We start from the raw sequence: 12,497 nt of genomic DNA on the forward strand, positions 1-12,497 counted from the left end.
GTCCTTTTCCCTGGCGGTTTGTCCGCACATACTTTTGGTTTAAGTTAGATAGCTTGTAACCCCTGGCCTGGTTGTTTAGTCAGAGGGCCCCTTGTTATCACCCTGTCTCGGATTTCCCTTTGTCTCCCATTAAGACCTGAGGGGGCATCGGGGTTGGGCAGACATAATCCGCCCTTCGAACGCGGCTGCCATGGGCTCAAGCAACCATAGTCTCGCAGGGGATTTCTGATAACACGGGCGAGACAACGGAGTTAGGGCGCCAGGGGTTACTAGGCTTCCTGCTCCCGTACCAGCATATCTTTCCAGTACTCAGACCTCTGCCATAAAGATCTCCTCTGGTCTGGAGTACGGGAATCATAACATGCAGAGCCCATCTATCCCCATGGTCCTTACGGAGGCCCCAGCATCCACTAGGACGTTAGAGAAAAGTGATGTCACAGTGATGCTCCCAGAACTCACCTCCCCAGTCATGTCCCCGAGTTATTACTATAGATATAAGGTCACAGTGATGTTCCCATATCCTCTCACCTCCCCAGTCATGTCCCTGTACTATTACTATAGATATAAGTGACGTCACTGTGACACTCCCTGATCCTCTCACCTCCCCAGTCATGTCCCTGTATTATTACTATAGATGAGGTCACTGTGACGCTCCCAGATCCTCTCACCTCCCCAGTCATGCCCCTGAATTATTACTATAGATGAGGTCACTGTGACGCTCCCAGATCCACTCACCTGCCCAGTCAGCAGGTAGATGATCTCCAGGGTGATTTTTATTATCCTCTCAGTCCTGTGACTCATGTCTTTGTCCATCCTCGGTGAATCAGAGAGAATACAGAATATGTGATGTGTAATAAAGACTCCGTTCCTCACAGCAGGCGTTCCTTGGAATAAATATAATACATAAAACATATTGCACATGTAACATAGTAAATATGGAATAGGGTGGTCATTAAGTCTCATATTTCCCCACAGCCATAGAGTCCTGGTCAGTGTCTCCGAGGTTCCTGTGACCCAGCTCCATAAGGCTGTACTGCATAGTGAACACATATATTGGTAGATGCTCAATTAGCTTAGTGATATCATTCAGGTGCTCGAAAGGGAGGGGTATTTCTGAGCAAGAAAGAAAGGCAATTGGTTTCCCCCAGCACCCTGAATGATAACAGTAACCAGATATAAATCCCACATGATAATAGAATTCAGAGATCTTCGTTACACATATTTGCGCAAATGTGTGAATAAGCCCCAAACCGCGTCTCTGTATATTTGGGGTCCCTGGCGCTATATCTAGGTGCAGGGTGTGGCACCCCAAAACACCAACATAAGCCAGAAAGCCCAGCGTAGCATACCAGTGAAAAAAACTATAGTGTTAATAAATTAGTATTTAGGAAGCCGAAGCTATAGAGGGGGTGATACAAACATGAAATGTAATTAAAATAGAGATTATGTGGGATTTATATCTGGTTACTGTTATCATACATCTCTTCTGATACTGGCATTATATAATACAACCCGGTGTCTCTACAGCAGATGGCCGTCGTTATATGTGTGGCGCCCTCCTAGCGGGCATTTCACATTTTACACCATTATAGTGACGTGACTGCTGGGGGGGACGGCAATGAGGGGCTCAGCCTGCAGCAGTCACACTGCCAGTGGTGTAGTAATGCTCTGCAGCTGTCACACTGCCAGTGGTGTAGTAATGCTCTGCAGCTGTCACACTGCCAGTGGTGTAGTAATGCTCTGCAGCTGTCACACTGCCAGTGGTGTAGTAATGCTCTGCAGCTGTCACACTGCCAGTGGTGTAGTAATGCTCTGCAGCTGTCACACTGCCAGTGGTGTAGTAATGCTCTGCAGCAGTCACACTGCCAGTGGTGTAGTAATGCTCTGCAGCTGTCACACTGCCAGTGGTGTAGTAATGCTCTGCAGCTGTCACACTGCCAGTGGTGTAGTAATGCTCTGCAGCTGTCACATTGCCAGTGGTGTAGTAATGCTCTGCAGCTGTCACACTGCCAGTGGTGTAGTAATGCTCTGCAGCTGTCATCATAATAATAATAATAATAATAATAACAGGACACCACAAGCTGCTCCCCCTGTATAATAATAATATCAGGACACTACAGGCAGCTCCCCCTGTATAATAATAATATCAGGGTACTACAGGCTGCTCCCCCTGTATAATAATAATAATATCAGGGCACTACAGGCTGCTCCCCCTGTATAATAATAATAATACCAGGGCACTACAGGCTGCTCCCCCTGTATAATAATAATATCAAGGCACTACAGGCTGCTCCCCCTGTATAATAATTACCTGATCTCCACGGACACTGCAGCAGTCCTGTATGTGGAAGTAAGGTGGAAACAGTGATTGGCACAAGCTGATTCCCAGTGACTGGTTCCTCCCCGCCCACAGCCCCGCCCTCTGTAATGAATATTACCATACATGTCCTCAGTGCAGGAGGCCGGCGGCCATTTTCTTGTAGACCAGTCCGGCTGCAGCAATAGGTTCCCTGGCCGTGTAGTGACGTCAGGAGCGGCGGCCATTTTCCCCTGGTCTGAGCTCCGCCTTCCTTCTATCATTCCCACAAGGCAGCAGGAGCAGAGAGCAGCCATTGCTGTGTCTGGCAGCAGGTAATGATATTATTATTATTATTCTATAGGCTGAGCAGCTCTGGTGTCAGGTTCTGTACTACAGGGGGAGCAGCCTCTGGTGCCTTGTTATAGTGCAGCTGGAGCAGCCTCTGGTGCCTTGTTATAGTGCAGCTGGAGCAGCCTCTGGTGCTGCATTATCCCTGTACAGGTGGCTGACACTCTAGTGTCCTATTACTGTAATACAGGTGGCGCAGACCCCGCCGTTACCGTAATACAGGTGGAGCAGACCCCGCCATTACCGTAATACAGGTGGCGCAGACCTCGCCGTTACCGTAATACAGGTGGCACAGACCCCGCCATTACCGTAATACAGGTGGCGCAGACCCCGCCGTTACCATAATACAGGTGGCGCAGACCCCGCCATTACTGTAATACAGCAGGCACAAGACACTGCGGTTACCAAAATACAAGTGGCGCAGACCGCGCCGTTACCGTAATACAGGTGGCGCAGACTCCGCCATTACCGTAATACAGGAGACGCAGACCCCGCCGTTATGGTAATACATTTGGGGCAGACCCCGTGGTTACCAAAATACAAGTGGCGCAGACCCCACCGTTACCGTAATACAGGTGGCACAAGACCAAACTGTTACCGTAATTCTATACACGGGACATTGCAGGTGTTGTGACCTGTGGCATTGTGCTGTACAGAGGGAGCGGCCTGTGTTGTCAATGTATACAGGAGGAGCAGCCTGTGTTGTCATAATATACAGGGGTAGCATCCTGTGCTGTCATAGAATACAGGGGGAGTGGCCTGTGTTGTCATAGTATACAGGGGTAGCTTCCTGTACTGTCATAGTATACAGGAGGAGCGGCCTGTGTTGCAATAATATACAGGGGTAGCATCCTGTGTTGTCATAATAGACAGGAGGAGCAGCCTGTGGCATCCTACTCTACAGGGGAAGCAGCCTGTGGTGTCCTGTTGTTGTTGTTGTTGTTGTTTTTGTTGTTATTATTATTATAATACAGAAGTATCAGCCTGTGGCGTCTTGTTATTATTATTATACAGGAGGAGCAGCCTGTGGTGTACAGTTATTATTATTATTATTATTATTATTATTATAATAATACTACAGGGGGAGCAGCCAGTGGTGTCTTATTATTATTATTATTATTATACAGGGGGAGCAGCCTGTGGTGTCCTGTTATTATTATTGTACAGTAAGAGCAGCCTGTGGTATCCTGTTTTTATACAGGATGAGCAGCCTGTGGTGTCCTGTTATTATTATACAGGGGAAGCATTATTATTATTATTACTATTATACAAAAGGGAGCGGCCTGTGGTGTCCTGTTGTTGTTATTATTATTATTATTATTATAGATTGGGAACAGCCTGTTGTGTCCTATTATTATTATTATTATTATTTTTTTTTTTTTTTTTTGCAGAGGGAGCAGCCTATGGTGTCATTTTATGTTTAATATACAGGGAGAGCAATATGGGGTGTCCTGTTGTTATTAGTACAATACAGGGGGAACAGGTTTTTGTGTATGGTTATTATTAGAATGGGGGAGCAGCTTGTGGTGTCCTGGTATTATTTATTATTATTATTATTATACATTGGAAGTGGTGGTGATGTCACAGTGACCACTTATATCTATAGTAATAATACAGGGACATGAGTGGGAGGTGAGAGGATCTGGGGGCGTCACAGTGACATCACTTATATCTATAGTAATAATACAGGGACATGACTGGGGAGGTAAGGGCGATCTGGGGGTGTCACAGTGACGTCACTTATATTTGTAGTAATAATACAGGGACATGACTGGGGAGGTGAGGTGATCTGGGAGCGTCACAGTGACATCACATATCTATAGTAATACAGGGACATGACTGGGGAGGTGAGAGGGATCTGGGGGTGTCACTGTGATATCACTTATATCAATAGTAATAATACAGGGACATGAGTGGGATGTGAGAGGATCTGGGAGCGTCACAGTGACGTCACTTATATTTGTAGTAATAATACAGGGACATGACTGGGGAGGTGAGGAGGATCTGGGAGTGTCACAGTGACGTCACTTATATTTGTAGTAATAATACAGGGACATGACTGGGGAGGTGAGGGGGATCTGGGAGAATCACAGTAACATCACTTATATCTATAGTAATAATACAGGGGCGTGAGTGGGAGGTGAGAGGATCTGGGAGCGTCACAGTGACATCACTTATTTATTTTTCATCCACTAGGGGGCACTGTAGTACTCTTGGGATATGAACGGTGCGATAGCAGGGATAGGCACATTTAAATATTTAAATGTGTAACCCTTTTTCCCCCCTCCATACTCCCAAGATGCCTCAGTGATCTTTGTGCCTTCACTAGGGAAGGTCACATTTTGGAGTCATTCCAGGGTTTACTTTAAATTTTCTAAATATTTTTTCTTGTATCAATCACACTCCCTTCCCAGCTTATTAGAAAGCGTGGGTCCGTGAGTGTGTGCTGCTGTTGTGCAGCGAAGGCTTATTGATGCTTAGACAGGGAAGCCCCCCATAGACCTTCATCAGTGTTGTCTGTCTATCTGCATGACAAAATCAGAAACAGCAGCTTGTCTGTGATAACTGTGAGAACAGCTTATGCTGCTGCCGCTCCATTGGACCTGTTTGTTGCAGTGATAGTGGGGTAGTCAGCTCCTGCTGTCGCCCCTCCATGTGCGGGGAAAGTGTTTTGCATGAGCTGCTTACTAAGGTATAGCTTTACTGGCTCAAACTCCCCCGCTTCCCAGCTCCCACCAGCGGTCAGACACATACTGCCACTGGGCGCCTGCGGCGCTCCACACCTGCCCGCTCCCCGGCTCATGGCAGCGCAGCTCCAAACCGCTGCCGCTGGCCTCTACATTCTGCCCCTCTAGACAACTGGGAAGCGGCTCCCAGCAGAGGTCAAATAATGCTGCCGCTGGACACCTGTCAGGCTACACCTCGCAGCTCCAGAGAAGTGGCTCCCGGCAGTGTGGCTCCCGGCAGCGGACAGATCACACTGCCGCCGCTGGACGCCCGTCACATTACACATCTACCCCGCTCTCCAGCTGCCACAAGTGCACAGACCACAGTGGATAGCTGCTGGGGGAGGTCATGGCGGTCCCTAGTTCAGCGGTTCCCCCTAAATATAAGGGATGGTGGCCAGGGCTATAAGGGACATAACAGGCTATTAAGCCTATTAAGCCTAGGTTATTAGTGCTTTTGGGGGTACATAGGTTTTACATCTAGGGTATAGTCAGATGTCTATAGGTTTATTAAAACATGCTGGGACGCTTTTTTCACACAAAGGTTACACACCTACTTCCTGCTTCTTCTTACAGCAATATGTCAGTCCTACAACACACGGCCACTGGAGGGGGCAGGGGTGTTTAGTAGGTGGCACAGTGACCATAGATTTCCTCTATAACACAGTGCGGTGCACGCGGTATTATAGACACTACAGTTATTTTCACTGAGTTGTGCGGACGTTGTCTCACTGTATTATTGTCTGTCTGTCTGCATGACAATATGAGAAACAGCAGCTTGTGTGTGATAACTGTGAGAATGTCTGATTTGCAGTCAGAGTTGTCCGCTGCATGAAAAGACCATGAGGCGGCTAAGTCTGATTCACGGATAATACCATGTGAGCAGCCAATGTGGGCTCAGGATGTTTCTAGAACTTTGCTGGGTTACAAAGTCCATGTATAGTTCAATTTCTAAGAATGGTCATCGTTTGTCTCATAATCACATTCTGATGATTCAGTGCCACATCTGATATCTCAGCATTGGGTCAGGGGTCAGATAGTGAGGTCACTAATAGCCCGAGCTATGATGATCTCATTAGAGCAGTACGCCAGCTGCTAGGTTGCACTGAAACATAAGAGGTTTTATTGCTAGCAGACTATGGGTGACTGTGTGTTTTTCTTATTCATATCTCTTAATAGGCATTTAATAGAAGCATGGCTAAATCCAGTTAAACACTTTTCTGGGACAACACGATTTCTGTCTAAATATCTTTTCCCACCGGCTATGACAACTAAATCGCCATCGGTGGAGTCTTCAGTATATAAACTTTCATTAAAATGGACTATTCCAGTCCCAGGAGCAGCTACGCTTAAAGACCCCTTGGAGAGTAAGCTGGAGGCCATGCTAAAGTCCATGTATACAGCAACAGGGGTGATGCTTACACCTGTTTGAGTTGGAGTTTGGGTTAACAAGGCTGTAGTTGCAAGGGTGAAACAGCTCAGGTTAGGCCTACAACGGGGTTTTCCCTCAGACCAGCTTATATTTCTTACCGATCACATTTGTGAATTGGTTGAGTATTTAGGTACGGCTTCGTTGTACGTTGGACAAGTTTGTTCTCGGCTTGCAGCCCAACAGCTGCTGTGGTTGCGTTCTTGACAGGCCGAGGCAGAATCAAAACGAGGAATAGAGGCGTTGCCTTCTACTAATGTTATCTGGTCCTGAATTGGACAAATGGAATTCTCAGTAAATGAGGGGGGGAGATCTGTTTACCTGCCAACCATGCAGAGGGACGTGGTTTTCAACAAACCACTGACCGTCGTCAGGACTCAATCCAGTGGCATGACGGGCTTCCAGCCCATCTCGGCTCTTCAGTTGTGGGAGCACACCTTCAGAAGTTCCCCTTCGCGTAGTTTCAGACATCACAGATGGGTGGATCCGCAGTTTTGTTTTAAGAGGTTTCAATGAGTTTGACTGTCTATCACCGATGCAGTTTTTCAAGACAGGTCTGACTGTGTCAGCAGACAAGTGGGCAGGTCTGCAGACCGCTGTTCAGTCTCTCGTACATTCAGCAGTTTTGGTTCAGGTTCCAGTACACCAACAAGGTCAAGGGTTTTATTCCAATCTTTTTGTAGTACCAAAGCCGGATGGCTCAGTCAAACCGATATGGAACCTAAAGGGGTTCAATCGGTACGTCACTTACTACACATTCAAGATGGAATCCCTACGGTCAGTGATTGCAGGTTTAGAACCACAGCAATTCATGATTTTGCGGGATCTCAAGGATGCGTACTTACACATTCCAATTTGGCCACCGCATCCGCACCTGGCGTACTTACGTTTGCAGTACGACAAGCGCCTCGGGTATTCACAAAGGTGATGTCTGTGATGATAGTTAATCTCAGATCCCTGGGAGTGATAATCGTTCCATACTTAGATGACCTTCTCATCAAGGCTTCGTCTCAACAAATTCTTTAACATGCCTTACTGTTGTACAGTGTACTAGTTCAGTATGGTTGGATTGTCAAAGAATTCAGTTTTAGGAATGATTCTGATTACGGTGGATCAATGCATTTACCTGTCACAACAGAAAGTACATGCTATTCATCATCTAGTACTGCTAGTGCTCAAACCACGGACAGTCTCGGTGCATTTGTGCATTCGACTGTTAAGACAGATGGGGGCATCTTTCAAAACACTCCAGTTCGGAAGATTTCACTCATGTCCCGTTCAACTGGATCTTCTCGCATAGTGATCCAGCTCTCATCTACAAATTCATCAGATGGTTCGCTTGTCTCCAGGACAATATCATGTGGTGATGTCCGGCCCAATTGAGGATTCAAGCAACCTCTCGCATGGCCATGCGACTTTGAGTCCATCCCCTTTTTGTTGATGTATGCAACTTCTGTTGCGTTGTCCAACTGAACCTGAACAGTCTGAAACAGGAGCAAGTGAACTGCCTGACACAGAGTGTTGTAAATTGCCCTGAGTTCCAGGACACTGATTGACAGTAATCCTGTGATAATGAGCTGCTGAAACTGGCTTCCTAGCACGTAACATGGTTGGTATAACCAACTGTGGAACGCCCTCTCGTCTTGAAAGGGGTCTCAACAGCCACCCCATAAAACGCAGTCACGCTAAATCGGGGTAAAGGAACGATCCCTGCTGTAGTATAACTTGGAAAACAGTATTTCTCTTAGCCTTAGCTTCGGCAGGGCGTGTTGCACAATTGGGTGCCTTGTCATGCAAGCCGCTGTATCTGGTATTTCATACTGACAGAGCGGAACATTGGACAAATCACGCTTTTCTACCACAGGTAATATCTTCTTTCATATCAATCAACCAATCACAGTTCCTGTTTTCCCGAAGATTCAGGTACTCCAGCTACATTGGATGTGGTACGCGCACTCCGCGTTTATGTAGCCCGAACATCAACTGTACATATAACGGATACTTTGTTTGTTCTCTATGATGCAGTCAATATAAGTTGGCCAGCTTCCAAACAGACCTTGGCCAGATAGATTAACCTGACCATTCGTCAGGTACACTTTCAAGCTAGTCGATGGGAACGTCATGGGCAGCAGGCCTTAGAGCTTCTATGACGCAACCTTGCCGTGCAGTTACATGGCCATCAGTGCACACGTTTGTGCGCTTTTACAAGTTTGATAATTCTGCGGCATCAGCTTCTAGCTTTGGCCGTCTAGTGTTACTGGTGCCAAACAGCTCTTCCGCCCAAGAGGGAAACTTTGGTAGGTCCCAAGAGTACTCCAGTGACCCCTAGTGGATTAGAAAGAAAACAGGATTTTGATGCCAGATAAATCCTTTTCGTTGCACCCACAGAGGCACTGGACACCCACCCAGAGCAGTTTCACCTGGCTGGTGGTAAGTTCAGTAGTTCTTATGGTAACACATTTTCACCGACCTGTTCAAATGTGAAGGTGATTGTTATCTATTGTTGTGTCAACTTTCTAATTGTCCGTTATGTATCACTACTCTTGTGGCTCCACATACAAAATCTCAGTGCAGGAAAAAGGTTTGGAGTCTGGAATTGGATAATTCTGATGATGGACGCAAGTCTCAAAGGTTGGGGAGCAGTGGTCCAACATTGTCAGTTTCAGGGTCTATGTTCAGACCGAGAAAGATTACTGTTAACCACTGTCCTGGAACTCTGGGCAATTTACAACGCTCTGCGTCAGGCAGTTCACTTGCTCCTGTTTCAGACTGTTCAGGTTCAGTCAGACAACGCAACAGAAGTCGCATACATCAACAAAAAGGGGATGGCCTCAAAGTCACAAGGCTATGCGAGAGGTTGCTCGAATCCTCAATTGGGCCGAACATCACCACGTGATATTGTTGGCGGTCTTCATTCCAGGAGTGCACAACTGGGAAGCAGATTATCTCAGTCGGCAGGATTTTCCTCCAGGAGAATGGGCCTTACATCCAGAAGTGTTCCAGATGTTAGTCCAACGGTGGAGTTACCCAAAGGTGGATCTAATGGCTTCTCGCCACAATCATCAGACAGATATGTGTCCAAAACAAGAGATCCAAAGACAGTGGCAGTGATTGCTCTCACCATAGCGTGGCCGTATAGCCTTGTGTATCTATTTCCATTTCTCCAGCTTCCTCGGTTGCTAAAGTGGATCAAACGATAGTCCACGACCGTCATACTAGTGGCGACTCGTTGGCCTCGGAGAGTGTGGTTCTCGGATCTCCATGGTCTACTCGCAGATGATCCCTGGCTGATCCCGCTATGTCCAGACCTACTACAGCAGGGGTTGTTCCTTTACCCCGATTTAGCGTGGCTGCGTTTTACAGGGTGGCTGTTGAGACTACTTTCAAGATGAGAGGGCATTCCACAGTTGGTTATACCAACCATGTTACGTGCTAGGAAGCCAGTTTCAGCAGCTCATTATCACAGGATTTGGCGAGCGGTTGGTGTGAAGCTAGGATGTTTCCGACATATTCTTTCAAGTTATCCCATCTTTTGCTCTTTTTACAGACGGGGTTAGATGAAGGACTACGTTTCGCGACACTAATGGTGCAGGTCTCTGCCTTGTCAGTTTTCTTTCAAAGGCGTTTCGCTCTTTTGCCAACAGTTCACAATTTCCTGCAAGGTGTCCTTAGAGTTCAACTTCCATTCATTCCACCTACAGCTCCATGGGTCTTGAATGTAGTTTTGCATGTTTTTGCAGTCAAGTTTTGAACCCTTGCAACTCGTGAATGGTAAGTTTATAACATGGAAAACCATGTTTCTCCTAGCCTTAGCTTCAGCAAGGTGTGTTGCACAATTGGGTGCCTTGTCATGCAAGCCACTGTATCTGGTATTTCATACTGACAGAGCGGAACTTTGGACAAATCCTGCTTTTCTACCACAGGTAGTATCTTCTTTCACATCAGACAGCTCTTCCGCCCAAGGGGGAAACTTTGGTACGTCCCAAGAGTACTCCAGTGACCCCTAGTGGCTTAGAAAGAAAACAGGATTTTGATACCAGATAAATACTTTTCGTTGCACCCACAGGGGCACTGGACACCCATCCAGAGCAGTTTCTCCTGGCTGGTGGTAAGTTCAATAGTTCTTATGGTAACACATTTTCACAGACTTGTTCAAATGTTAAGGTGATTGTTATCTATTGTCATGTCAACTTTCTAATTGTCTGTTATGTTGTGTCAACTTTATAGTTGTCCGTTATGTTATAATGTTATATGTAATTCTCCGTTGTTCATCCTCTCTGTCGCTCCTATTTGGCTCAGCAAAAAAACAATAAGGCACCTTGGGAGTATGGAAGGGGAAGGAGGGTTACACATTTAAATGTTTAAAAGTGCCTATCCCTGCTATTGCACCGTCCATATCCCAAGAGTACTCCAGTGCCCCCTGTGGATTCAAAGAAAATAATTTATCTGGTAAGTACCAAAATCCTATTTTCTCTGACGTCCTAGTGGATGCTGGGAGCTCCGTAAGGACCATGGGGATTAGCGGCTCCGCAGGAGACTGGGCACAAAAGTAAAGCTTTAGGACTACCTGGTGTGCACTGGCTCCTCCCCCTATGACCCTCCTCCAAGCCTCAGTTAGATTTTTGTGCCCGGCCGAGAAGGGTGCATTCTAGGAGCTCTCCTGAGTTTCTTAGAAAAAGTTTAGTTTTAGGTTTTTTATTTTCAGTGAGACCTGCTGGCAACAGGCTCACTGCATCGAGGGACTAAGGGGAGAAGAAGCGAACTCACCTGCGTGCAGCCAGCTTGGGCTTCTTAGGCTACTGGACACCATTAGCTCCAGAGGGACCGAAGACAGGCCCAGCCTCGGAGTCCGGTCCCAGAGCCGCGCCGCTGGCCCCCTTACACAGCCAGAAGCAAGAAGAGGTCCGGAAAATCGGCGGCAGAAGACATCAGTCTTTACCAAGGTAGCGCACAGCACTGCAGCTGTGTGCCATTGCTCCTCAGGCACACTTCACACTCCGGTCACTGAGGGTGCAGGGCGCTGGGGGGGGGGGGGCGCCCTGAGCAGCAATATAAACACCTTGGCTGGCGAAAATACATCACATATAACCCCCAGGGCTATATGGATGTATTTTAACCCCTGTCAGAATACAGCAAAAAGCGGGAGAAAAGTCCGCCGAGAAGGGGGCGGAGCCTATCTCCTCAGCACACTGGCGCCATTTTCCCTCACAGCTCCGCTGGAAGGATGTCTCCCTGACTCTCCCCTGCAGTCCTGCACTACAGAAAAGGGTAAAACAAGAGAGGGGGGCACTAATTAGGCGCAGTATTAACATAAACAGCAGCTATAAGGGAAAAAACACTTCTATAAGGTTATCCCTGTATATATAGCGCTCTGGTGTGTGCTGGCATACTCTCCCTCTGTCTCCCCAAAGGGCTAGTGGGGTCCTGTCCTCTATCAGAGCATTCCCTGTGTGTGTGCTGTGTGTCGGTACGATTGTGTCGACATGTATGATGAGGAAAATGGTGTGGAGGCGGAGCAATTGCCTGTAATGGAGATGTCACCCCCTAGGGAGTCGACACCTGAGTGGCTGAGCTTATGGAAGGAATTACGTGACAGTGTCAGCTCTTTACAAAAGACGGTTGATGACATGAGACAGCCGGCTACTCAGCTTGTGCTTGTCCAGGCGTCTCAAAAGCCATCAGGGGCTCTAAAACG

At 47.2% G+C, this 12,497-nt stretch overlaps 2 protein-coding genes across 2 annotated transcripts in view; one reads left to right on the forward strand and one right to left on the reverse strand.

The window, feature by feature from the left end:
* LOC134984525 (oocyte zinc finger protein XlCOF7.1-like) overlaps window positions 1-2,375 on the reverse strand; it is a 68,682-nt gene extending 66,307 nt beyond the window's left edge. The window contains exons 1-2 of the mRNA XM_063950090.1: window positions 2,312-2,375; window positions 736-884 (exon numbers count right to left, since the gene is read on the reverse strand). Of these exons, the coding sequence (XP_063806160.1) occupies window positions 736-813 (78 nt within the window). The 5' untranslated portion in view covers window positions 814-884; window positions 2,312-2,375. The remainder of the gene's footprint in view (window positions 1-735; window positions 885-2,311) is intronic.
* A 213-nt stretch (window positions 2,376-2,588) lies between these two features.
* The window catches only part of LOC134984527 (zinc finger protein 316-like), a 48,570-nt gene continuing 38,661 nt past the window's right edge, over window positions 2,589-12,497 (forward strand). Inside the window, exon 1 of the mRNA XM_063950092.1 lies at window positions 2,589-2,631. The gene's annotated coding sequence lies outside the window, so the exon portion shown is untranslated. The remainder of the gene's footprint in view (window positions 2,632-12,497) is intronic.

The sequence above is a fragment of the Pseudophryne corroboree genome, assembly GCF_028390025.1.
Source record: "Pseudophryne corroboree isolate aPseCor3 chromosome 3 unlocalized genomic scaffold, aPseCor3.hap2 SUPER_3_unloc_6, whole genome shotgun sequence".
In the NCBI taxonomy this organism is placed as follows: domain Eukaryota; kingdom Metazoa; phylum Chordata; class Amphibia; order Anura; family Myobatrachidae; genus Pseudophryne; species Pseudophryne corroboree.